Source organism: Phoca vitulina, unplaced genomic scaffold (genome assembly GCF_004348235.1).
Source record: "Phoca vitulina isolate PV1807 unplaced genomic scaffold, GSC_HSeal_1.0 scaffold18, whole genome shotgun sequence".
Taxonomy (NCBI): domain Eukaryota; kingdom Metazoa; phylum Chordata; class Mammalia; order Carnivora; family Phocidae; genus Phoca; species Phoca vitulina.
Genome location: NW_022589721.1, coordinates 18826920 through 18851962, shown reverse-complemented (window position 1 = coordinate 18851962; position 25043 = coordinate 18826920). Strand labels below are relative to the sequence as shown.

At 46.2% G+C, this 25043-nt stretch overlaps 1 protein-coding gene across 1 annotated transcript in view; it reads left to right on the top strand.

Moving 5' to 3' along the window:
* Window positions 1-20336, top strand: part of ANXA13 (annexin A13) — a 28298-nt gene extending 7962 nt beyond the window's left edge. The window contains exons 2-10 of the mRNA XM_032415841.1: window positions 1077-1171; window positions 4347-4517; window positions 6852-6885; window positions 7238-7317; window positions 7904-7972; window positions 8662-8763; window positions 13315-13390; window positions 16724-16836; window positions 19737-20336. Of these exons, the coding sequence (XP_032271732.1) occupies window positions 1077-1171; window positions 4347-4517; window positions 6852-6885; window positions 7238-7317; window positions 7904-7972; window positions 8662-8763; window positions 13315-13390; window positions 16724-16836; window positions 19737-19856 (860 nt within the window). The 3' untranslated portion in view covers window positions 19857-20336. The remainder of the gene's footprint in view (window positions 1-1076; window positions 1172-4346; window positions 4518-6851; window positions 6886-7237; window positions 7318-7903; window positions 7973-8661; window positions 8764-13314; window positions 13391-16723; window positions 16837-19736) is intronic.
* Window positions 20337-25043: the final 4707 nt, after the last annotated feature.

Here is a 25043-nt window from a genome sequence, read left to right as displayed (position 1 = left end):
CTTCTTTCTTATTCATTATAGTTTTTGGTACTGATTAAATATCCCACAATGAGCATGTATTACTTTGAGCATAGGGGAAAACAACTTTTTAGAAAGAATGTGATTTAAAGATGTTAATAGTCAGAAGTTTAAAGAGGCAACTACCCATCATGGTCCCCGTTAGGACTTTTTTCTTGAGATTGACAAGGTTATGGGTGAGCTTGATTTTGTAGCAATTTGGGCCTATATTTTAATCTCTCCCACTCAGTTTTAAGTACTTGGAGGCCAAGGAACAGACCATACTTTGTTTTTTTTGAGATTGTTCAGTTTTATTGAGGTATAAATTCACATACCATACAATTCACCCATTTAAAGTGTACAATTCAATGTTTTTTAATATATTCACAGGTATGTGAAAGCATCATCGCAGTCAATTTCAAACATTTTCATCACCTCCAAAGGAAACCTCCTACTCTATTAGCTATTACCCCCCTACCCACCGCATCCCCACACACTACTTTCTGTCTCTATAGATTTCCCTATTCTGCACTTTCATAGGAATGGAATAACATAATACGTGGTCTTCTGTGACTGGCTTCTTTCACTTAGCATGATGCTTCAAGGTTCATTCAAATTGTGGCATGTATCAGTACTTCATTCTTTTCTGGCCAAATAATACTCTGTTGTATGGATATACCACATTTGTTCATCCATTTGTCCATTGATGGGCATTCAGGAAATTTCCACCTTTTAGCCATTATGAATGATGTGGCAATGAACATTCGTGTGCAAGTTTTGTGTGGACATTTGTTTTCATTTCTCTGGAATATATACCTAGGAGTGAAATTAAGGCCATACTCGTTCCTCTTTCTGCTACAATGCCTAGCACCATGCTTCATGCAATGTGAGGCCTCCGTGGATATTTGTCAAGTGAGTGAGAAGAACACAATTCTCCACAAGACTTTAAAGTGAAAGGGTCCATCTAGGTTCCACCAAAACCTCTGACCATGGCCCTAGCTTCCTGAGAATTGACTAAAATCAACCTCCATCTTCTTTCTTGTTCACTCTTGGCCTCGTTTCTTTCTCCTGCTCTTTAGGAACTGATGAAGCAGCCATCATTGAGATGTTATCAAGCAGGACATCGGATGAGAGGCAACAAATCAAGCAAAAGTACAAGGCATTGTATGGCAAGGTGATCCGAAGGGTCCTCAAAGCAGGCATACAGCCCTTGGCCTAGGCGTTCTCTGCTTTCTCTATACTCCCAAGGCAGCGGAGAAGATCTTTAAAGCTTTACTGAGTTAGCTCAAGAGAAAACAAGATGAAACTACTCTTTACAATTTTAATTGATTACAGAGAAACTGAAATTGCCTTGTTAACTCAATAGCCTACAAAATCAATATTCCTTAACTCCTTTTGAAAATTGACTTCCTTTTTCTATTAATCCCTCTGTCATTTTTCCACTCATTTGGACCAAGTTTACATATTAACATACAGATAGGCCAGTGACTTGAGAACCAGTTTTCACAGGTGGGTCTTTCTTCATACAAGAATTCTTCATCTATTCACTGGCCCTCAAGAATGATACACTCTTCATAAGTGATTGTGATAGAAAACTACAAAAACAAAAACAAGCAAACAAAACACAAACCTCCATTTCATTAAGCATGAACACTTGGTTTTCTTTCTTTAGATGTGTCTTTTCTTTCCTTCTTTTTGTTGTTGCTGATGGTGTTATGTATAGAAATCTTTAAGTATGCATTAGGCTTTCTATTTTCTTTATTAATATATGATGAACACAATTTAACCTTTTCTTAATGTCATGAGAATTATTAGCATGCAAAATGAATATTAATCGTTATGCTGTATTCGAATCCATATTTATAAAACTTTTACAGTTTCAATCCCTCTATGTAAAAATAGATATAGAGATGGGCAGATCTTACTTATTTGACACTGGGCAGGCAAAAATCTCTTTAGGCCCTGGTGTCCTCACACACAGAATGAAAATGGTAATTTACCTCCCTTCCCAGGTTGCTGAGAGAATCAAGCAGGCTAATGACAGCACCTATCAGTAAAGGGAAGCTATCCTAGGTTTGACAGTTTCCATTTTACAGAGAGGAAACCTGGAGCTCCTCTCTGTACATGACTCATGCAAAATCACACACTTAGTAAGAAAAAGAACCGACACTCCAATCCCAATCTTTTGACTCCAGGGCCAGCATCCACTCCTGAAGAACCCATTGCCATGAGAGGAGCTATTTCTTTTCACACTACAAGGCCCAGATGGCTGTGCTTTTAGTTTCCCTGCATCTCTCCTCACAGTCAGGCTTGTCAGTGTCATTCCTTGATGACATTGATGAAAGTAAGTGGAGTCTTCAGTTCACCTGCATGGAACTGAGTTGAATGACATTGACCTTTCATCCTTGTCAGTGTGCCTAACTGTAGCAGCCCCTCAAGAGCTACGTCTGCCCCCACCCTACCCATGTGGAAAGTCAGATCAGGCTTCTTAAGCCTGAGGGTAAAGCAGAGTAAAGAGACTTGGGGGCTCTGCTAAAGGTCAAGTGGGCATTTCTAGCACCAACCTTTGCAACACCAGCATGTGCCCATCCTTTGCTTACACACCAGTTCACAGCTGTTTCAGACAGCCAGGACTGCCAAGGAGACCTTGGCAAGGGACAAATCTAGGTCCCCATGTCAACCAAGCTCCAGAGAAAACATGCACCCCAAGGTGACACAGCTAGTGAGCAGGAAAACCAGGATTAGAGCTGAGATCTCCTGAGCCGGCTTCTGTGTCCAAACAGAATGTAAGCACACAGGGATGTGTTTTCTTGCTTGTGGCCTGGAAGAGTAGGCAGCTGGGAGTTCTCTTCCCTACAGTTCTATACAGTGCCCATCCGACCTGAAAAGACATGTCCAATCTTTGGGTGGATCCACACTGTGGGGCACTGACCGCCGGCCTGCCTTCACTGGATGCAGCATTCGATGGAGAAGCTACCTTAAGACGGAGGCAATAATAGCACGGCCCCGTCATGAGACTGCAGATCCCCCCTCGTAAGGCAAAATCTTCCAGGTTTTTCTCCCAGGCTCAGAGCTCAGAGGTTCATGTGAGAAAGAGTTGATTAGCCCATTCTTCAAAAGTTCCTTTCAGTATGGAATGATAATAATACTCACTTAATGAACATTTAAAGTGTGCCAGGCACTGTGCTTGGGCTTTACACGGATTGTCTCTGCTATTTCTCCCAAAAACCCTAAGAGGGGAGTCTTATTATCTCCCCAGTTTTCAGAGCAGGGAACTGACAGTTGGTCAAAGTACATTTCCAAGGTCACACAGCTGCTGTGACCGTGTGGTTAGCCCTATTGCCACGTCGCCGAGGGGCCAGAGCCACTCTGTGCTGTGATTTGGGTTCCTAAGATGCTTGCTGCTGCAGGGCTCCCCCCGCCCAGTCTGACCCACAGGGGGCCATCTGGACATGAAGGCCCTGCTTGGAGGTCCTTCACTGAAGTTGGGGACATTGGCGACTCTAGTTAGACTGAACACCAATTCTTGTCCCTTTCATCATTAACCCGTCGTGTCAGAGAGACACAGGTAGGAGCACGCAGTTTACCTATAATAAGAGGCACTTGCCAGAAAACATCCATGATGATGGACACTTGCTAAAAACAAGTGCCAGTGGGCATTTCCCATATTCATTTCTTCTCCCTACCTGAGTGCTTTCCCATGTGTCTCCCTTTCCAGACTGAACAAGTTAACCAAAGCGATTGCACATCTGGTGTACCCAGGATGGTCCCCATTTATTCCTGTTTTGCCCTGCAATGATTGCTACTTTATTATTGCCCCTTTCACTCTCAAACCCATTCCCATTCGCATTTGGATGACAAATGATCTGATCCCCCTAGAGACAACAAACCTATAGTTCAGTCCTTTCTAGTCAAGCAGGTGTTTGGGAGTGAGTCCTTCATTTTTCTGAGGTCAGTAAATGGGAATAATGCCAATCTTTCTCCTGCCACAGCTGTTCTGAAGATCAGTGAGAAGGCTCTCTGAACCCTAAAATGTCCGGCAAATGCTGGTTGCTACTATAATTCATCTTTGGAGGTCTTTAGCCGTGAGCAAGGGATCTTCTCTGCCCCTCTGCCAGTCTAGGGAGAAGATGGATAGGAAGTCTCTGGCTAGGAAGGTGACTACCACCAGTGTCCTCCAGAGCAGGTCACTCAGGCCAGTAGAGCTCTGTCCCCTCACCCCTGCCCCCAGTTGTCCATGGCAGTTTTCCTGTTGACCGCAAGGCCATGCAGTGGGGAGAGCAACACTTGTCCCTCTGCTTTGGGCCATTCCCCAAGCAAGAGTCAGGGCTCTCGCTATCTTCCTACAGGACCTGGAGGAGGTGTTCAAGAGTGAACTGAGTGGGAACTTTGAGAAGACAGCCTTGGCCCTCCTGGACCGCCCCAGCGAGTACGATGCCCGGCAGCTGCAGAAGGCCATGAAAGGTCTGGGCACAGATGAGGCCGTGCTCATCCAGGTCCTGTGCACAAGAACCAATAAGGTTAGTTCCAGCCAAACCCCCGCCCCAGCCCCTGAGGGAGCATCCATCCATATGCCCGTCAGAGACGGCTGCAGCAACCAGAAGGAAAACTGTTCCCCACATTCCACTCGGGGGGTGAGCAAGCGTCTGGAGAGAAACATGTCTGCTTGCCCCGTGCAGGAGAGATCCCTCTCCCAGTCTTCTGGCTGTCAATTCTGGTGTTGCTGCCCTTGGCTTGACAGAACAGATCCTTCCCGAACAGCTGTGTCAACGCAGCTTTTGTTTTTCTAAAAGGAATGCACACTTTTATATGCAGGAGGCAAGACTCTACTTTCCTCTTCCCAGCCTGACTTTGCAGGTCTTCTGCACGAATAAGGCAATGCGTGGTCTACGCATGTTTGTGCAGCTGCCTGGTCTGCGGCTGTCCTCTGGCATAGAGTACAGGAAGGGCTGCAAAGAGGCATGAAGGCGGGTGGTGCAGATGGGGATCCCAAGGACACCCCTCCCGGCTGCTGGCGCCTTCCTGGAGGTTCCCCTCTGCTTCTCAGCAGACCTCTCCCCTTGTCCCTTGGGCACACGCTGCCTGATTTCAGGAGCTGAAAAGAGCCTTTGTTAAGACTTTAGTAGGAGCCCATTCGTCTTTGGTTCCAGAGTCTCGAGGCCCAAGGAATTCATCAAGAGTAGAGGGGGTCCACAAAGCATTATTCAGAGACCCCTTCCCTCTCCCACAACCACTCGTCATGTAGAATGGGCAAGTCCAGCAAGGAAAGTGCCAGAAAGTCCCAACATTCTTGAAGCCTCCAGGTAGGAAACAGAAGCAATGTTTGGAGCAGACAGCAAGGAAAACCTCGACAGGGCTCTGATGCCAAACTGCTGTTTTCAAAGCCTCGAGTGCGGACGACCCTGGGCTGTTCCTGCTCGGCCTGTGCCATCCGGCGTATTTCCCCAAGTGCTGCCATGCTCCAGGCTAAGCCTAAACCCCACAGCCCCTTTCCTAAGCATCCCCGGGCTTCTCTGCTTTCCCCGAGAGAATAAAAACCCTCCATTTCAAGGAGTTTCCATTCAGGACTGGGCCGTAGGGAAGGGTCAGCAAAGGAGGTCGGTATCAGTTTGGTCCAGCAGGGATACAGCGTTCCCGACACAACCCCCCACCTTCCAGAAACACGGCAGTCCCACCCAGGAGGCGTCCGATATGGGGGCAGACGGCGGCCAGCCTTGGCAAGAAGGTTCTGGTCATTATTTTTCTCTTACGGTTCCTCCTCAGTCGAGTTTCCTTCAAGTCCTGCTCTCAGACAACAAACAAGCTCTTTTTTTCCCCCCAATCAAGTAGATCTGACAGTAGAGAGAAGAAAATTAGGAAGAGAGCAGCCCTCAGGTTCAGGCAGATCCTGGCGGTGGGCTGAAAGGAGGAGAGCGGAAGGAGCTGCATGGCCTCACGTGGTCAGCCCCCACCGCTCCCACGTCCCCCCACACCCCTCCCCCAGGCTCTTCACCTTCTCCTGCCCCTGCCCACTGACTCTCTTAAACAGCTTGACGCTCTGGGGAAACGCCTGCTCTCAGACGCTGCTGGCTTAAATGTAAACTGAGGCAGGTCCTGAGGGGGCCACTCAGCGCGAGTCATCGAAATACAAAGCCCCTCTTCCCACTACACACCCTAGAGAGAAGCCCGCACTCCTGCACACAGCATACTCTTTACTGAATGAAGCCTGTTTCGAGTAGAGAAAAATTGGGAACAACCTAAATGCCCATCCATCGGGAGGCTGGCTGAATACACGGTGGCTTACTGTGGGATGGAACATTTTGAATCCCCTTAAAAAACACTAAGTGACAAGGTATACACAGAGCTGGATCTCCAAGGTGTCCTAGTGAGTAAAAAATAAGTCAAAGAACAACGTATACAGTATTCCACTTTTCTAACAGTTGTTTTCTAATTGTCATAAGAAACAATTCTATATATTTTCAGTAGCACGTCTGTTTGTATACAAAGGCGAAGACGAATATTTGGGCAGATACTTACTGAACTTGCGGCACGGGCCACCTGAGTGGGGATGGGGACGTGGAGTGGCGTGAGGCGGTAGTCAGATGTTAGCTTGGCACTAGTAGTTTTGCTTTTAACTAAGGACAATGTCTGCGCATGTTACTTGGGTGGCTCGGAATATTTGCACGGAGGGGCTTTCTCACACCTCCAGGGACCTGCTCCAGGCCCAGGCCCCAAGCCTGAGGGTGGCCCTGTCTGGGGGAAGGTACGGAGCCATCCTGTGTCCAGAGACAGGCTCCTGCCGCTTCCCTCTGTGTGGCTCCTACTGATAAACCCCACCTGGGAATAATGGTTTTTCTTTTTATCACCCTTCCTAGGAGATCATTGCCATTAAGGAAGCCTACCAAAGGTGTAAGTGACTTTTTGTTCTGACTTGGGGTAAAGAATGTTCCTTTTCAGGGCATCTGGGTGGCTCAGTCGTTGGGCGTCTGCCTTCAGCTCAGGTCATGATGCCAGGGTCCTGGGATCGAGCCCCACATCAGGCTCCCTGCTCAGTGGGGAGCCTGCTTCTCCCTCTCCCTCTGCTGCTCCCCCTGCTTGTGCTCGCTGTCCCTCCCTCTCTCTCTCTCTCTCTCTCTCTCTCAAATAATAAATAAATACTCTAAAAAATTTATTAAAAATTTTAAAGAATGTTCCTTTCAAAATACCTCTGGGAGATGAAATCATCTGCTTTCTCCCCCCACCCCTTTTTCTCCTTCAAAAGTATTTGACAGGAGCCTTGAATCAGATGTCAAAGCTGATACCAGTGGAAACCTAAAAAAAATCCTGGTGTCCCTGCTACAGGTAAGATCAGCCCCACCAAGGGGAACATCTCTTTTGATCAACTCAACTAATTATAGACCTTAATTACATCTGTAAAACCTCCTTTGTATCTTAACGTAACACAGTCATGGGAGTGACAGCTTATGTTCACAGGTCTTAACCCCACTCAAGGGAAGGGGATCGTACAAGGGCTAGGGCTGCTCGGGGTCATCCTAGAACTCTGCCTGCCACAAAGGGCTTAGGCTAGACTTCCAGAACCTTCCAGGACCAAGTCTCAGGCTTCTTCAATACCGGGAAGCTCCGAGAGGTGAAATGTGGTATTTTGAAAGGAAGACTATTAGCTTTCCAACGGAGTCACTCTAGGGGACATCACGGGGTTGCTCTCAGCCTGCTTCGAGGTCCCTGGGGTTTGTGAGTGACCCTGGTTTGCACAAGAAAGAAGGCCCAAGTGCTGTCTCAGAAGCTACTCTGTTTCTTAGTTGTGCCCTAAAGATGGCAGCAAAGAGCAGCCCCTCTGAGATCAGCCCCAGCTTTCCAGGACTTTCTCTTTTTGTTTTCTGTGGTCAAGCAGGAGCTCCAGTTAATAACAATGTGTCAATTTTTCAAGGCTAATCGTGATGAAGGAGAGGACGTGGACAAAGATCTAGCTGGTCAGGATGCCAAAGATCTGTATGATGTAAGTGTGCGGACGTGCCAGTCTCAGCAAATTCTTTTTCTCTCTTTAAATTTATTAGCGTTACTGGGGAAGAATGAAGGGGGGGAAATCGGAGGGGGAGAAGAACCATGAGAGACGATGGACTCTGAAAAACAAACTGAGGGTTCTAGAGGGGAGGGGGGTGGGAGGATGGGTTAGCCTGGTGATGGGTATTGAGGAGGGCACGTTCTGCATGGAGCACTGGGTGTTATGCACAAACAATGAATCATGGAACACTATATCTAAAACTAATGATGTAATGTATGGGGATTAACATAACAATAAAAAATTTAAAAAAAAATTTATTAGCGTTACTTCCAACAAACGTTTCTTTATTTCATGACAATGGGAGTTACTTGAGAAATAAGTATGATCTTTAGAATATTTCTTCATATATGTGGTCCTCGTGAACCTCTGAGAATTGTTCCTACTGTTACACTCTAGAGTTGACCACTTCAGATCCATTTTGGAACAAGGGAGGGCATAAATAATACAAATAAATATGGGAAGTTTACTCGCGGGTGGAAGCTTAAAGTGCTCAGTGGATCAATTTGACTTCTATTCAGTGCATATTTTATAATTTCCTGCCAGTGAGGCCTGGTCACAGAACAGAATATTCAGTCTTTCTGCAAAAGGCTTTTTTTTTGAAATGTTTGCATTTGGCCCGCAAGGCAGGGGAAGGCCGCTGGGGCACGGACGAGCTCGCCTTCAATGAAGTCCTGGCCAAGAGAAGCCACAAGCAATTACGTGCCACCTTTGAAGCCTACCAAATTGTAAGTAAATCAGTACTAGGGTAACAGAGTTCACGCTAAAACTGTGTATTTCCAAAAGTAGTCAAGATCAGGATCAGGAACTACAGGGGTCTTTGACAACAGTTGTGCTTAATCAGAAGTGACTTGGCTTCTCCCCCACCTCAAGGGATGTTCGATAACGTCTGGAAACATTTGGGGTTGTCACTTGGGTGTTGGGGAGGCCGTGCTAATAGCACCTAGTAGATTGAGGCCAGGGATGATGCTAAACATCCTACAATGCACCACAACAAAGAATTATCCAACCCCAAATGCAGTGCCAAGGTTGGGAAACCCTGCTTTCCAACCGAGCCTAGGAAAGCAGAGGAGAGCCAAGTTGAGGAGCAAAGCCCTAGAGTCAGCGTCCACATTCAAATCCTGGTCCTATCACTGGCAGGTGACCCAACCTCTCTGTCCTCATTTGTAAAACAGGAACCATAATCCTTATCATCACACCCTCCCAGGGTTCTTTCAAGAGTTAAATAAGATACATGTACGAGGCTCGGAATAGTACCTGGCATGTGGTAAGCACACAAAGGTTCTCTCTCTTTATTATTCCAATTTACAGCTGGGCTAACAACGTGCCTACCACTCCCACAACAGATGTCATCTACCTCAGAGATAGACTCCTGCAAAGACGCGTATAAATTACGTTTCTACAATTATTTTTTATCTAATGATAATTTTAAGCCAAGAAGATGAGGCCGTTATTTCAAGGCATTTAGTGGTGAGCCCCGCCCTGAAAATCGGTCTTTAATCGCAAGAAACCTTTTGGAGAGTATCCGATATTTTGTCTCCCATTGTTTATTTGTAAAGTGCTTTTAACTAGTCAAAGCACGTCTGTGCCCTGTATCTCATTTCAGTGCCCCAACACTACAGTAACGATAATGTAGGCCGAGGAGCTGCTGTTACCTAGGACTGCTGGACAAGGCAGTCTGCTCCGAGTAAGACGCCGTCTGTAACTTATCAGGACCACACAGCAAGCCGGTAGGGAGAGTGGATGAGAACTGCAAGATTCCCCAGCCCGAGCCTCTCCCTCGGCTGGAGCTGGCCTCTCCTCGCTCGAAATAGTGTTTCCTCTGTATTGCCGGCAGATGAAAAGACAATAAAGCTTAGGAATTTTATCATTACTGTATATAAGCTTTGAGGGCCCTCTGCTTTCAAATCGTGCCCAGAGTCATGATCAAAGCCAGCGGACCCTGCACTCCCTTGGCCTCTGCTCCTAGAGCTGTGTAGACTCTGAGCTGGAAGACTGCTCCATGACCTACACCCTCTTCCCACATGGCTGGGGCCATGGCTGGAGTTTCAGGGGATGGCTGCCGTTGGTGATCACTATGGAAACACACATACACGGGAGCGTGTGTGTGTGTGTGTGTGTGTGTGTGTGTACCGGCCACCTGCAAGGATACTCTCCAGGCCAATTGTTCCCCAAAATTAATCCCCAAACAGCAGCATCAGTATCACTTGAGAACATGTTAAAAATGAAAATTCTCTTATTTAAAGAGAGAGAGAGAGAGAGAATTCTCAGCCCCCACCCTCGACCTACTGAATCAGATTCTCTGGAGTTTGGGTCCTACAATGTATGTTTCAACAAGTCTTCCAGGTGATTCTGGTGCATGTTAAAATTTAAAAGGTCTGCACTAGACTACTAGCCATATGACCTTGGGCAAGTTATTAAGGATTCTGCGCCTCAGTTTCCCCAACTGTAAAACAGGGATAACAATGGTACCTGCTTCATAGGGTTAGTAATTAATTAATGAGTTAATAGAAGTAAAGGGCTTAGTACCTGGCATGCAGCAGGTGCTCAGTAAACACTAACGACTGTCAGTTGTCTCCCTATGTGAACCAGCAGTGTCCAATAAAGCTCAAATGGACAATAAGATAATTTATTGATTTAATGATTCTTTACATGAAACTAGCTCTAAAATACTACCTATTCATCATTCCAAAAGCTTTCCCCGAACATCATTCGTCTTGATCTTTATCACTGATTTTTGTGAGTTTACCCTGATCTTAAGACCCTGGTTCATAAGTTTTCACATGGGTCTCTGGCTAAAAGCAATAAACTGCTAGCATGAGATCACAGGAGTATATTATGTGGCATAGGTTGTCCTGGCATAGAGTTGAATTTTTATTTGGGCATGAAAACTTAGGGTTTTGCCCTTTATTTGCCCTCTAAGCCTGAGCCTTATCTACTGACGCTCTCAGAAATCCCTGCCAAGCAATAGAACTTTCCCCTCTCTGCTACACCATACAAGAACATCACAGTCCCAAAGTTGACCAAACATGAAAGGCTCGTATAGTTATAAAGCTGAAGTAATGGGCACCTGGGTGGCTCAGTCGATTGAGCATCTGCCTTTGGCCCAGGTCATGATCACGGGGTCCTGGGATCAAATCCCACATCATCGGTCTCCCTGCTCAGCGGAGAGCCTGCTTCTCCCTCTCCCTCTGCTCCTCCCCGCTGCTTGTGCTCTCTCTCTTTCTCATGCTCTCTCTCAAATAAATAAATAAAATCTTAAAAAAAAAAAAAAAAGCTGAAGTGAGTTCCCTACACAGGGCTCAATACAAATTGTAGGCACACATACCTAAAGCCTAGGCACACTGTGTCCCCACCACACCTGTCCCCTTACCTTTATGTCTTCCTAAGCTTGTTCCAGAGCCCTTAGCCCTGTAACCACTGAGGCCAAAGCCAGAGGGCACAGGGTTCTGCTGTGGGAATCCTGTCTCTTTGGGTGAATCGGTTTTAAAAGAAAGAAATGTCTCCCCTATTCTTCTAGTAATCTCCCTAGAGGCAGCACTACCCGGTAACTAGAGGCTGGAATCCACCCCGGCGATGGGTTTTGTACTAAGATCAGAAAACCTGATCTGTCTAAAGAGCCCCCTAAGAATTAAGTGTTCCAGTAACTGCAGTGAAAAGCCTACCATTTGCAAAGGAGATTCACAATAGCTTGGGCCAGTCCATTGTTTTCCGTTTGTGTTCCTGAAGGTGCCTTGGTAGCTCCCAGGAGGGGGATGTGGGCAGGAGAGAGGTAGAGAAGAGGGGGCAATGTGAACAATGCCCCCTGGAGTTGTGTGACGAGAAGACTGGGAGAAAGCAGAAACCCGGCAATACAGCCTAAGGTTGGGGTACTGAAGCCCTCTCCCACCTCCCCGGAACAGCTGTTTTCCTGCCTTGATCTGTTGTACGAATGAGATTCAACAGAAAATCTAATGCACTATTCTGGCCCAGCATTAACAATAGAAACAGAAAGCAGTTTAACGTGAGGATTATTTTTTTAGTAAACGCAGACCTGTGTGAACAAGATGTCCTCTTGAAATGCAATCTCAGTCTACAGAACAAGAACCCCGTTCGTGGGAAAGTGAGGCCAGTCCCTTTCGAAATACCAGCTCCCGCAGCAAACCCAAGAGAGGCTGGGAACAGCTAAGGAAGGGACAGGACTGAAAGCCCCCCAGCCAATTCCCATCGTCTAGGTCCATTACCCACACCAGACTTCTAGATGTCAAACCATGACAAGGAGATCAAGCACCAGGGCCTCATTAAATCTCAACCCTCCTCCCCTCCCCCACGCTATTGTGCTTGCATTGCAAAGACTATTTTGTCCACTTATGTTTTCGGGAATAAACTACATGCACTCCACTGGTGTGTCCCCAAAGGCCCCAATTATTTATGGAACCACAATTGTGTCATACCCTCAAAAAACAATTTCTAAGAAAGAAGTTTCAGTATTCTTAATGCTTAACTGCATTTCCCCAAACCCAACAAAGAGCCCTCTTTGCTCTTTATTTGCCTGCCCTGAGTTTGGCCCAGGTGGTCCTTGCATGAAACATAGTCACCATCTACTCTGAACTTCAGCTTCTGCAAATATTTGGAAAGAAACCTAACGTGGAATGCTGTGCAGAGTGATATGTGAGCCGGTGGTGAACATAGGATCATTTGGAATCACCCTCGAGTGAAGGAAAGTGACATTTTGACGTGGTCAGCCCCTGGCTCCCAGCCCATGCAGCCCCACTCTATCAGAAACGTTAGACCAAATCCTTAGCATGAACTTCACAGCCTCTACTTCTTATTTCACCCAAACTGTGGGTGGCTGAGTCCCCAGTCCCAGGACACGGGGGATGAGAACTGTACGGGTAAGATGATTACCACCACAGCCTCCTAGAAAATTGGAAGCAAAAAGAATTTTAAGAATACTTTGGAAACTAAATTATTATATAGATGTAAAGAATTATTGTTACAGTAAAGATTCATTGTTCTCCCACTCCCAATTTTACAGATGAGCATACCAGGCCAAGGGAGTGGTCCTCACTGGGGTCAGATCTGACCCCCTAGAGGTCAAAAGTCATCAGCCATGAGAGACCCCACTCAAAGGGGGGCCATCATCCCCAGTCATGTAAGGCATGGGGCAGGATAGGCTCCTTAAAGCCACATGACCAAATCTGGAAGAATTCCGTGCTTTTTGTAGAGAAATGACCCCAAGAGTACCAAAGCCAAAACAAAGCCTGGAATAACGGCTGGCCTTCGGTTTATCTCTCCAGCTCATCGACAAAGACATTGAAGAGGCCATTGAAGCAGAAACGTCAGGAGATCTGCAGAAGGCCTACTTAACTCTCGGTAAAATAGACCGCGGAGAGTCCCTGCCTTAGGTCGGGCTCCCTGCAACCACACTTGGAGTCAGAGGTTGGTGTGTGGGAAGATGTTAGGGAGTAATTTGGGAACCACACCTCGAAGCAGCGTTGGGTAAGGGAGAGAGTGAGCGTGATGCAGCTGCAGTGGGAGATTTGCTGGTCCCCCACGGAGCCCTGGAGCCGGGAGGCCAGGGGGCCAGGTCTTTGCACCCCACAGCAAGCAACAAGTGGACACCGGCTGTACCCTGGGAGTATTTGCAACCCTGGGGAAGGCAGCTCCTTGGGGGGGGGGGCATTCCTGGGGAGGGACTCAGCTGTGAGCAGCCAGGAGGCGACAGTTGGAATGAGTGCCTTGGTCCTGAAGAGGGCATCTGGGGGATGCACCTTGGCATCCATGACAGTTGCATTAAGGTGGGTCCACAAGAGCATCTGTCAATAGCCTGGGACCATTGTCTAGTCTCAGGGAGCACGATGTGGTTCAGCTAGGTTTCCAATACATGAACAGGTTTTTGCACATGCCTGATGGCTCGAGGGTGTTCTTTTCCATTTGGTTCCCTTCAACATTTAGAATGAATGAGGTCCCTTCAGCAAGAGTGGAGAGGGAGATCAGATCTTTCCTGTGCCAAGCAAACACCACAACCTTCTCTCCAGGTGTTGCCCATAGGCAGGAAATAGCAGAAAGATGGGCATGGCGCTGTGTCTGGCAGGCTCCTTTTTCCTTTCTGCAAGGCCTGGAATGAAGGTATTGTCCATTGTCCACGCTCCTATGGCGAGGAGTCGAGGGCACCGTCCCAAATAGCACAAGAAATGGAAAGACAGATCCCCAGCAGAGGAAGAATTGAAAAAGCAGCCCTGGAAGTTAAAAAATGTACTCTATCTGCCAAACTTCTGTTTTTTTGTGGGGCTTTAAAAAAATTTTTTTGAACAATGTCAGCAATTGATTTTTTTTAATCCATCCTCATTTTGCATTCAAATTAGCAGGACCTCTGATGTACAGAGGCCTAAACATGCCTAGTGTCACTTCTGACCCACACTGGACCCACATGGATGACTGTCCTTAGGGCTTCAAAGATGAGTCTCTTAAGTGGATGGCGAGGTCCACTCACGGCCTGACTCAGAGGCTCCAAATCCTTTCTGTGCTTGAACCAGAGTTCAGTCAGAAGATTATATTAATCTTCATTAATATTAATTATTAATGGCAATAAACCACTATCAAAATTATTAATAATAATAAAGCCATTCCATTCTTTAACATTTAGTTAGCACCTAACCCAGGCTGGGGGTCGTGTTATGTGTGGCGATCAGAGGTAAATAGGTCCAGTTCCTGCTCTTAAGAAGCTTAAAGTCCATGGTGGATACTCACAAACCAACAGATTAGGTTACAGTAATGATAAAAACAAAAACAACCAGTGTGAAGAGGGCACAGGGGAAGGAAAGGCCACATCCCTGGAGATGGGGACAATGAAATGCAGGACTTCGGTGCACTCCAGTGGTAGAAAACTTAGAAGTGATTAAAGACGACCTCAAGTATAAAGCACACAAATTGTAGAACATGACTTCACAGTTCTCTTTTCTAGACACTCCCCACCCTCTTCATACCTGACTCATAAAGATGCCAGTTTATGGCTAAATTTGAGACCCAATGACTCCCACCTCTTGCAGCCTCTGGGGCAACACTCCTCCAGTGGGCCCCACAGACCACCTGCTTCAGAATCTTCTATGGGGAGGTGCGGGAAAATACAGTTTCCTGGGCCCCATTCCAGGTTACCTATTAGAATCTCCAAGAATGGGGCCCAGAAGCCACACTTCTACAAGCTCCCCCAAGGGACTGTCTTCTCCTCGCAATGGCTGGCTAGCCTGCCTTCTACATGGCACGGCTCTAGCCCCACGTTCTCCCTGCCTAGCCCCATCCACGCTCCTGAGCGATTCCTGCTGCTGCTAACAACAGACGTTGTTCACCAGGCGTCCACGGTATACAATAGAAACGTTGAGGATTCTCTTCCCAGAACATCAGGAAGAAGAAATGTCAGGGTAGAAGACACCTATGAAGGGTTGGAACACCCTGACGTTAGGCAGACAATCGATGAGCATCAATGAGTCCTGCACCGGGGAAGGTCTTAAGTGAGGCTCAAGTATGCTACTCCCCAGATTGACAGGTTCTCCCCACAACTGCCCCCAATCCAACAGCTTTTGGATTGTTTCCAGGATGAGGAGGTCAGACACCTGAAGTTGGGCTTTTCTTTTCCACTGAAACTCTGGCGGATTCCACACGGCCTATAAAAGAAAGAAATCAGACCCCCTCCTCCCCCAACCTAGGCACTGCTTCCCTAACCCTGTTCCTCTCCAGTGCTCATAAGCATCAGTTATAGAGGCAATTACCTAGACAACAAGAGTTCCCATTACAGGACATATTAAAGACGCACATTTCACACTTATGCTCAATGGATTACTTGTTATTAATCACTAACATCAAAAATGTGAGGTGTTCTAGGTAAATGTCAACGCCTAAAGAGTATTTGGTTCATTCCCCCAAAATGTTTGTCACGATGGGCCACCTGGGAAGTGGGGAGAGGAGCAATGATTTCTCCCCAGGAGTAGACCGGCACTCTCCAGCCTGATGGGTGAATCAAAACTATTCTTCACGAATCTGTGCATTAGATCAAAGCTGGCAGGCACGGAGGGGGGCAGAAAAGAGCAACGAGCAGGAACACAGGAAGGTGGTCCGTAGACAGCATTAAACATTCCATCCGCCGCATCCCAGATGGAGAATCAAGAAGAATGTGGGGCACTTAGAAAAGATTCCGAGATGAGACTCACAAAGCAAACCCAGCGAGGAAAAACAAAGGACGGGGAGGTGGTTTAGCACAGGAAAGTAGGCCACGGTCCAGGGGAGTGAGTCTTCAAGATTAGGAAGTTTTATTATAGCAGCATCGTCAGCCAACCCGTGTTTCCCCTCTGAGCCCAGCGCCAGCATGAGAGATTTCATTTAGATAAGAAAAGTTACTTCTGCTGGTAAGAATCATGAACTCGGCAGGGAAAGCCTTCTTCCTCCTCTGAAGGGTCTTCAGGGACCAGCAGAGGGGCTGCTGAAGGGGTTTTGACTCAGTTCTTGGTTGAGGAGCCCAGATGCCCTGAACCAGGGGAATCTTCCAGATCCCATTAGAGTGTGAGGTCGGCCCCTTTCAAACATGTGTCTCACCATTGAGTCAGCACCAAGGGCAACCAGGTGACACTCTGGGCCAGCTCTGTGCCTTCAGAGGGTCTGCATGTTATGCAACATATAAAAGCCTCACTTTCTCTTGTCCCTTGTCCTGGCCAGTGAGGTGCGCCCGGGACCAGGAGAGCTATTTCGCTGACCGTCTATACAAGTCCATGAAGGGTGCAGGAACCGATGAGGAGACACTCATTCACATCATCGTGACCAGGGCTGAGGTAAGACGCCCTCGACTCTGAGCACGTGGGCGGCCACTTCTCTTTTGGCCACAGCTGATGTCATCCACAAATAGTCTTTCTTCAGGGTCTATTTATGGAAAAAGTAACACAGAGACAGCCCTTGCCTTCCCAGACTTTGTGGAAGACACTGTGCCATGCTTCAATCTGTTTCTTTTTATAAAAATACAATAACGATTGTTGCTTCTATTTTTGCTCTCTGTGGCTCCGGAGAGCTGGTGGCCCGTGCAGAGGGGACCTGGCCGAGCCGTTCTGGGTGGCACAGCCAGGCTTGGCTCCATTTTAAGGAACACAAAACCAGGTCACCCAGCAGCGGAGTCGATGAGCAAATGACGGCCTACCTCCCCAGCTGGGCCTGTCACTGATCACACCAGCTCAGGACACACTGAGCTATATCAGTACAAGACAGTATTTCTCAAACTTTTTTTTTTTTTAATTATCATTCATACAATACATCACTAGTTTTTGATACAATGAAGCGTGGATCACTACATCAAAAACTAATGATGTATGGTGACTAACATAATAAAATAAAATTTAAAATATAATAATAATTATCACTCATCCTACTAAGAAGGCTTTGGGACCCAGTTTTTTCCTCATCACCACTCCCCCCCAAAACATGAACACCACAGATAGACTGTGTATCTGTTTCATATTCTGCAATGTTCTGTATGTATATATTGTGTTCTGTAAATACACGTATATTCTGTTATGTTTTTTTAATTTAAAATCAATTAATTAACATAGAGTGTATTACTAGTTTCAGAGGGAGAGCTTAGTGATTCATCAGTTGCATATAACACCCAGTGCTCATTACATCACGTGCCCTCCTTTATTCCGTTATGTTCTCTCTATGTATGCGTGCGTGTATATATGTACTTTTACATAAAAGGATTAAGGTTCTTTTCGCCCTCTTAAGAACGCACTTTTGCCCTGTTGGGAGTAGCGAGCGATATCATCCCAACTTGAGAATGCCTGAGTGTAAGAAAGAGAGATGAGTAGCCCAAAGCTGGAGAGCAACTGTCAGGATTCCCGGTGGAGGCTTTGGAACAAGGGGCCACAGAGTGAAGGCAGGACAAAATGAAGGGGACATGGCATTTCGTCCGCAGTAGGAGAAGCCTTAACAGAATGAAGTGTAACTGAGCCCTTGAAAAACCACAGACATCTTCCCTCAAAAAATTGTTAATTGAAGGGGGATAAATCCCAACCCAAATCCTGGCCCATGGCTTTTGACAAATAATACTTAACATCTGACACCGTTTTAAAATATAACTTAGCAACAAGATCGTTCTTTCGTTTTTATTTCTATTCCTGGAATTTCTCCTCCTCCTCCACTATTCAGTTTTCTTCTAGCTTCCAGTCCATTTGTCTTGATCCCCCCTCCTTCCCTTCCCTAGTCTCTCTGCCACTCTCCTAAGTCTCTCTTTCTCCTCCCCTCTCTCTCCAGATCTCCGTGGTCTCTCTCTCTGTGTCCCTAAGCAACTCACCCTCCAACCCACCCCACAAAGTCTCTGAGATCCTGAGGCTCAAAGAAGGAGAGGCGCAATGGAGCAGGGCGGGGATTCTGAAAGACCCCAGGGGACTGGATCACTCTGGAGGGCTCACGGGGGCTCCACGTTCACTGCAACGTGAGCCATGGAATGATCATTCCAAGATGCTCTGTCCCATCTTAGGATTGGCCACATATCCTGGATCATTTCCACATATGGATCATTCCTTCAGAATGCTTCAGGCCCAGTGAGACGTACTGGCTGGATCCCCTAATCCCCTAAAGCCGCTTGGTACTAGAATGGAGCCCCAGTGTCCCCCATCCCACCCAACTCCCCCCCCCCCGACTCCCACCATCCTGCCCCTCCCCCAGCCAAGTAGAGGAGCCGGAGTGGGGGGCAGGGGACACACAGCATCATGCTGGAGTCTCCCTCCTGCTCAGCATCCACTTCACACAATCCCTCATTCTCCTGCCTTCTGCTCTCATCTTCTTTCTCTCTTAGTTCATTCCTCCGATTGAGGCAGGAGTAAAAAGAACCAGAAACCTAAGTGATGGTTTGTGAATCTGTCTAGAATGCACGATAGAGTCTAAATTTTTAAAAATTAAAAAAAGAACACAACTCCCTGTTAAAGAAAGCTCTGTGCTGCTTTTATGAGACACACTGTGTTCTCCCTGTACTTCCATCTTTTCTGGTGCAAGTATTGTCTCCCTTACTAGGTTCTAAGAGTGTTTGGAGCACAACAATCTTTTTATTTGTTTTTCTTCTGAGTCCTCTTGCCCATCTCCAGCGCCCAGGTTTTTCAAGCTATCAATGAATTAGATTCAAAATAAGTCCTACAAATTGATATTGATTTGAATTTTGTTGATTGGCACTAATAGCCTTGCTGATCAGGGTACAAGAGAAAAAAAAAGCTTCATTTCAAATTCAAATCTCTGTGTTGATAATTTTCTTAACCCTTTACCACAGGTCAGCAAATTGTGGCCTGCAGACCGACCTGTTTTTGTACGGGCTTGCTACCTGAGAATGATTCGTTTTTAAATGACTGTAAAAAACTCAAAGGAAAAATATTTTCTAATACATAAAAATCAAATGAAATTCAAGTTTTGGTATTCATAAATAAATTTGTATTGGGATATATATATATATATATATATTATATGTATATATATCCCTAAAGGTTGCAGAGGTGAATATATTCCAGCAGACTGGACTCTGCTCTCCACTTCCCATTCATAAAATAAAAATAATAATAGCCCCTATTGCAAAGGGTTGTTTTGAGGCATAAGTGAGCAAATGAGCACAATTTATTCAGAACAGTACCTGCCTGCATTCATAGTGAACACGCTATAAATGTTCTTGTCCTCATTGCTGTTGCCATTTCTCCTACAGGTGGACCTTCAGGGGATAAAAGCAAAGTTCCAAGAGAAGTATCAGAAGTCTCTGTCTGACATGATTCGCTCAGACACCTCTGGGGACTTCCAGAAGCTGCTGGTGGCCCTCTTGCACTGAACCGAGCCAGAAGAGTGGGAGCCCAGGGAGGAGCTACCTTTGTCAAGAGCCCATTTCGAACCAGATTTGTAAATGTGACTCCAGCACATAAAGTACTGAAGAGTCCTGGCTTATTTTCTTGGCAGCTTGAATACTGTAGCTGGGCCAAGCTGTTTAGGTGAAGGGCAACAGCCTCAAAGCACTTGGGCGGGTCGCCCTGAATGCTGGCTTAGCACGTACCTGAGCTGCCTTTCGGCTTTCCTTTAGCGTGGAGAACTGAATGCTTTCTGACCACAAATGAAATTAGCCGTTGATGAAAGAAACTACACTTGTAATAAAACATTCAGAAGAATATGTATCACATAGAGGTGGGTAAAGACTGAATGGTTAAGGTACAGGGAAGACAAAATTAACCAGTTGATCAATTTTCCTTCTGTGGGGGCACCTGGGTGGCTCAGTCAGTGAAGCATCTGTCTTGGGCTCAGGTCATGATCTTGGGGTCCTGGGATCGAACCCCATATCGGGCTCCCTGCTCAGCGGGGAGTCTGTTTCTCCCTCTCCCTCTGCCCCTCCCCACCCCCCGCTTGTGCACGCACGCACGCACTCTGTCTCTCTCTCTCAAATAAATAAATAAAATCTTAAAATTTTTTTTTCCTTCTGTGTGTTCAATTTCAAATCCTCAGTGGTAATTAAAGTGGGGTATTCCCCCATCAGCTGCTTTTCCAAAGACTGGGTTGATTAGTTTTGGCTCTTGTCCTGGAAATATAAGACTTGTGAAATTCAAACATATGTGGGAAATGCAAATAATAACCTTTATTAATAATCACCAAAGACAGCAATCAAGAATAGCAGCAAGGAAACAACTGAGGTGCCCATGTGAAATGCAACTAGGGGTAAAACTCACTAACCTGCTACCTGGTATAAATGGTTCTTCTTGCCGCCCTACACGTTTAACCCACTTGATTCTTACATCTGATCTTCAGATACAATTAGGCTGGGCATAGTGCCAACAAGATCAAGGTCAGTGGGCTGACTCTCAAATGGATTGGTCCCACACCAATAGAATCTCTGTTCAGAATGTTTGTCCCCTAGCCATGTGTTACTAGACATAGAGGGGTCTGTCAAGAGAACATGGGCAATTTGATCCAATCATTCCAGTTATCATTCACTGGGTGATTATTTGTGTCTGGCACTGCTCAGTTGCACACTTTCATGTTTAATCCTCTCAACAGCCCTATGAGGTTAATATTACTCCATTTATCAGTTGAGGAAACCAAAGAGTTCATTCCCAGGCCAGTCATGTAGACTCATGCGTCCGTATTCAACAGAACGCTGTAAGTAAATGAATACAGGCACTTTAACATAGGCACGGCTCTCTGCCCATGAGCAGAAAGAAGGAATACACAGCTCTGCCTGAAGGAATTGGGGAATGCTTCACAGAGATGCCGGTGTGCCGGGTTTTGAAGAATGTATGAAAGTTCTCCAGAGAAACAAAGCAAGAAGGGCAAAAGCAGAGGCTCAGAAGCATGAGGGAGCAGGATATGCTCAGAAAGTGGTGAAATCCATTCTCCTGGGCATAGATGCAGTGAAGGGAAGGAGAGGGTAGGGAGGCAGGCCACGAAGCCATTGAAAAGTATGTTTGGATCACATTAGCAATGGTTTTTGCCTGCTAAGCATGGGCTCAGTCCTTTGGGCAATGGCGGGTGGTGGGGGGGGAGTCACTGGAGATGTTTAAGTGAGCGAGAAACATGATCAGATTTGGGCCTTGGCAATTGACTTGGTGGTGTAATCGATATACAGCAAATAGGCCAAACTCGCAGTATCACGGCATAGGTCATGGGGTGTCTTTCTAGGGGCTATAAAATGGTGACTGACATATTGAGATGCTAACATCTGTGTCCTCCCCACACAGGTTTATCTAACAGTCATTGTTGTCATTATGAGCTTCAACACATAAAAAGGTTTTCTAGAGCGAAGTTCAGTGACAGATCATACTCACGTTCACTTAAGTGCTGCCAAAGCTGGCCTTTGCTTTCAACAACAGAAACAAGACGACCAGTTCTTGGGATCTGAGCTCACAGTAAGCATAGAGAAACAAACCAACAGAATGAAAGGAGATCTATTAACACAGCCACTGTTTGAGATTGTTGAAGGCCATCCCTCACACAGAGAAGAGCAGAAAGGTTATTCCACAGGCTAGGAAACAGGCTGAGCCAGACCGAGAAGCCAAGTCATTTATTTGGTCAAGGTCTCACACGGGAAATGCTGGAATTCAAACCCACGTTCTTCTGACTCTAATGCCTGAGCCCTTTGCCACGCTAGCTCAGGTCCATGAGTGTTTTCCCCAAAACTTCACTGAGTAAGGCAAAAGGTACCTCTCTCTCACCACTCAGAAGCAGAGGCCTGTTTTTGTGTGCTTGAGTGAGGGCTGCCTCAGGAGAGCTCTAGTCTGGTCTGTCCCAGGAGTGTTCCACCCCATGGCAGGCAAGGAATTTCCTCCTTTTCCTCTCTACACACCCCTGCCCTGCACAGGTCCCACCTCACCATTCCGCAAGCCCCCTGGTCCCCAAGCCATCAGAGGGCAGGGTCTGCCTGTGGAGGGGGCCCAGGGGAGAAAGAGAAGACAAAGAAGGAAGAGAGAGGGGAGAGCAACACTACTTTGTCACCCTGCCACTGAGCAGCCCTGTCCCCCACGCCTCCCCCTTCTCCTGAGCCACAGCTCCTCCGTAGATGTTTGGATAGATGGGGAGGGGTCTGAACCCCACCTGCAGGGCTGCGTCAGAAGGAGCAGGTCCCATGGGTGCATGTGGTTCCCCCATGAAATTCAGTGCCAGTCCCTGATTGGGTTCCATAACACTGCTCACCCGGCCCGAGTCACCCGGACAAGTGGGTAACATAGACCTTGGGGCGCTTGCCCAAGTGAACCACGACAGAAGCTGATGTTCCCCTGAGGAGCAGAGGGAGTACCCGGCCAACTTGGGAGCTCCAGCCTCCTCCTAGTTCCTCTCAGGAGCTCTGGGAGTCCCAGATGGTTCTCTTCATGCAGGCTCAGCCCGAACATTTATGGGTCCCAGCCCACCTCCCCTGCTTTTCCCTTTTCTGGGGGAGTGGGAGCTGATCTGTAGCATTTGCTGATTTCCATGGTATAAATACTCTCACCACGGTTAATTTCAAGCTGTTGACATGACGTCACTGAACACGGAGTCGGGAAAAGGTGAGCAGTAGTACACCAGTATGTGGTATCTCCACCATACAGATACAATGGATGTAAATAATTTCAAGAGCATAGACAATAGGAAAGCATAACAAATAGTTAGGAAGTAATGAATTTGGAGTTTTCACTACATTTGTACCAATATAATTTAATTGTAAGTTTGTATACTTTTTTAATAACTACTATGTTTAATAAAACTCATAAGATTCTTGAAAAATTAATAATTGAATCTCATGAACCAATAGGATCCAAGTCCAGCACTCCACTTGGGGCAGGTCTTAACTCATTTCTTCCAGAGGACTCCCAGGACAATTTGCACCCTGTCTCCAGGTACTCACATAAGAAGTGATTATCCTGAGCACTCTTCGCCCCAATGGGTTACTATATAGAGTACGTTTCAGGGTCACAATGAATAGTTGTGTATATTGTCTACTGCACAAGGCTCCCTGGCTGAAGGTATGTTTGGGACCTCAAATCCAGCCCTAATTTCCCCATCAGATTTTGCCTGCAGGATTGTAGCTAGAGAGGGCGCTAGCTGCTGCCTAGAAAGGGGGCTTTCTGCTAATCTGCACAGAGCCATAGTATAGACTTAGGAATATTTATTTTGTACTTTGGATAACTAATCTGATACTATACATTAGGTAATAACTACAGAAATGTGAATAAAGTATGGGCTTTACTTAATCATAATGTATCAATATCAGTTCATAAGTCATGACAAATCTTCCATATTAATGTTAGCAATGTGAGACACCGGGAGTGGGGTATATGGGAACCCTGTAATATAGTCACAACTTTTTCTGCAAGTCTAAAATTTACAGAACATAAAGTAAAATGAAATTGAAAGTTTATTTTGAAAAATAGCCACCCCCACCCTTACCCTGGAACTCTATGTAACCTCTTTTACCTATGAAGGGCCATTCAAGAGACTCTTCCTGGGACAAAACGCCTTTTTACCAGCTTCTTACTCTAAACATTTTAAGTGCTGCTTCTCTAGGCACCCATAGAGCCATATAATCAATCCTTGCAAATCTATCCTTAGGAGAGTATTTGAAAGTAAAGATTAGAGTAAAAGGAGATGGGAATCATGGTCCAGAAGATGAGACAGAGGTTTTATCACATTCAAGGAGATAAATGGTGAAGAAGCACAAGGAAGCAGAGGAGGGCTACCCAGGATGCCTTCAGGAAGACGTAAGCCCCATCGGAATTGCATGTGACAGCCCCTGGAAGACTCGGCCATCCTCACGCAGAGGGCAATGTGTTCCTGCCCCAGCAGTGCAGAGTCTGACTCCTCCAGCGGCAAGACACCAATGCACAAGACTCCTCCGGGCTGCAAAGGAACTATTTCTCAGACACATTACAGCCAATAAAAATGCCTTAGATAAGCCCCCAGAAACTAGATAAGCCAAGAAATAAGGGTGCCAGAAAACCAGAAATGGTATTCAACTCTTCATGCCAACAAGCAAGATCTACCACACTGAATTCAGAGAGAGCTGTCCAGGCTGCCTGTTTGTACCACCGCGATGTCTCCCGCGACCAGGGCGGTGCAGACCAGTATGTTGGGAGACATTGGGTCAGGAGATAGAAAAGAAGTGGCCGGGGGCGGGGGGTTGGGGTGGGGGTGACTATTTTTCAAAATAAACTTTCAATTTCATTTTACTTTATGTTCTGTAAATTTTAGACTTGCAGAAAAAGTTGTGACTATATTACAGAGTTCCCATATACCCCACTCCTGGTGTCTCACATTGCTAACATTAATATGGAAGATTTGTCATGACTTATGAACTGACATTGATACATTATGATTAAGTAAAGCCCATACTTTATTCACATTTCTGTAGTTATTACCTAATATATAGTATCAGTTATCCAAAGTACAAAATAAATATTCCTAAGTCTATACTGATATAATAAATTATTGAATAAATAAATAAATGGGGAGAACAACCTCCTGAACAGAAGAACCCCAAACAATTTATGGGTTCCCATGAGAC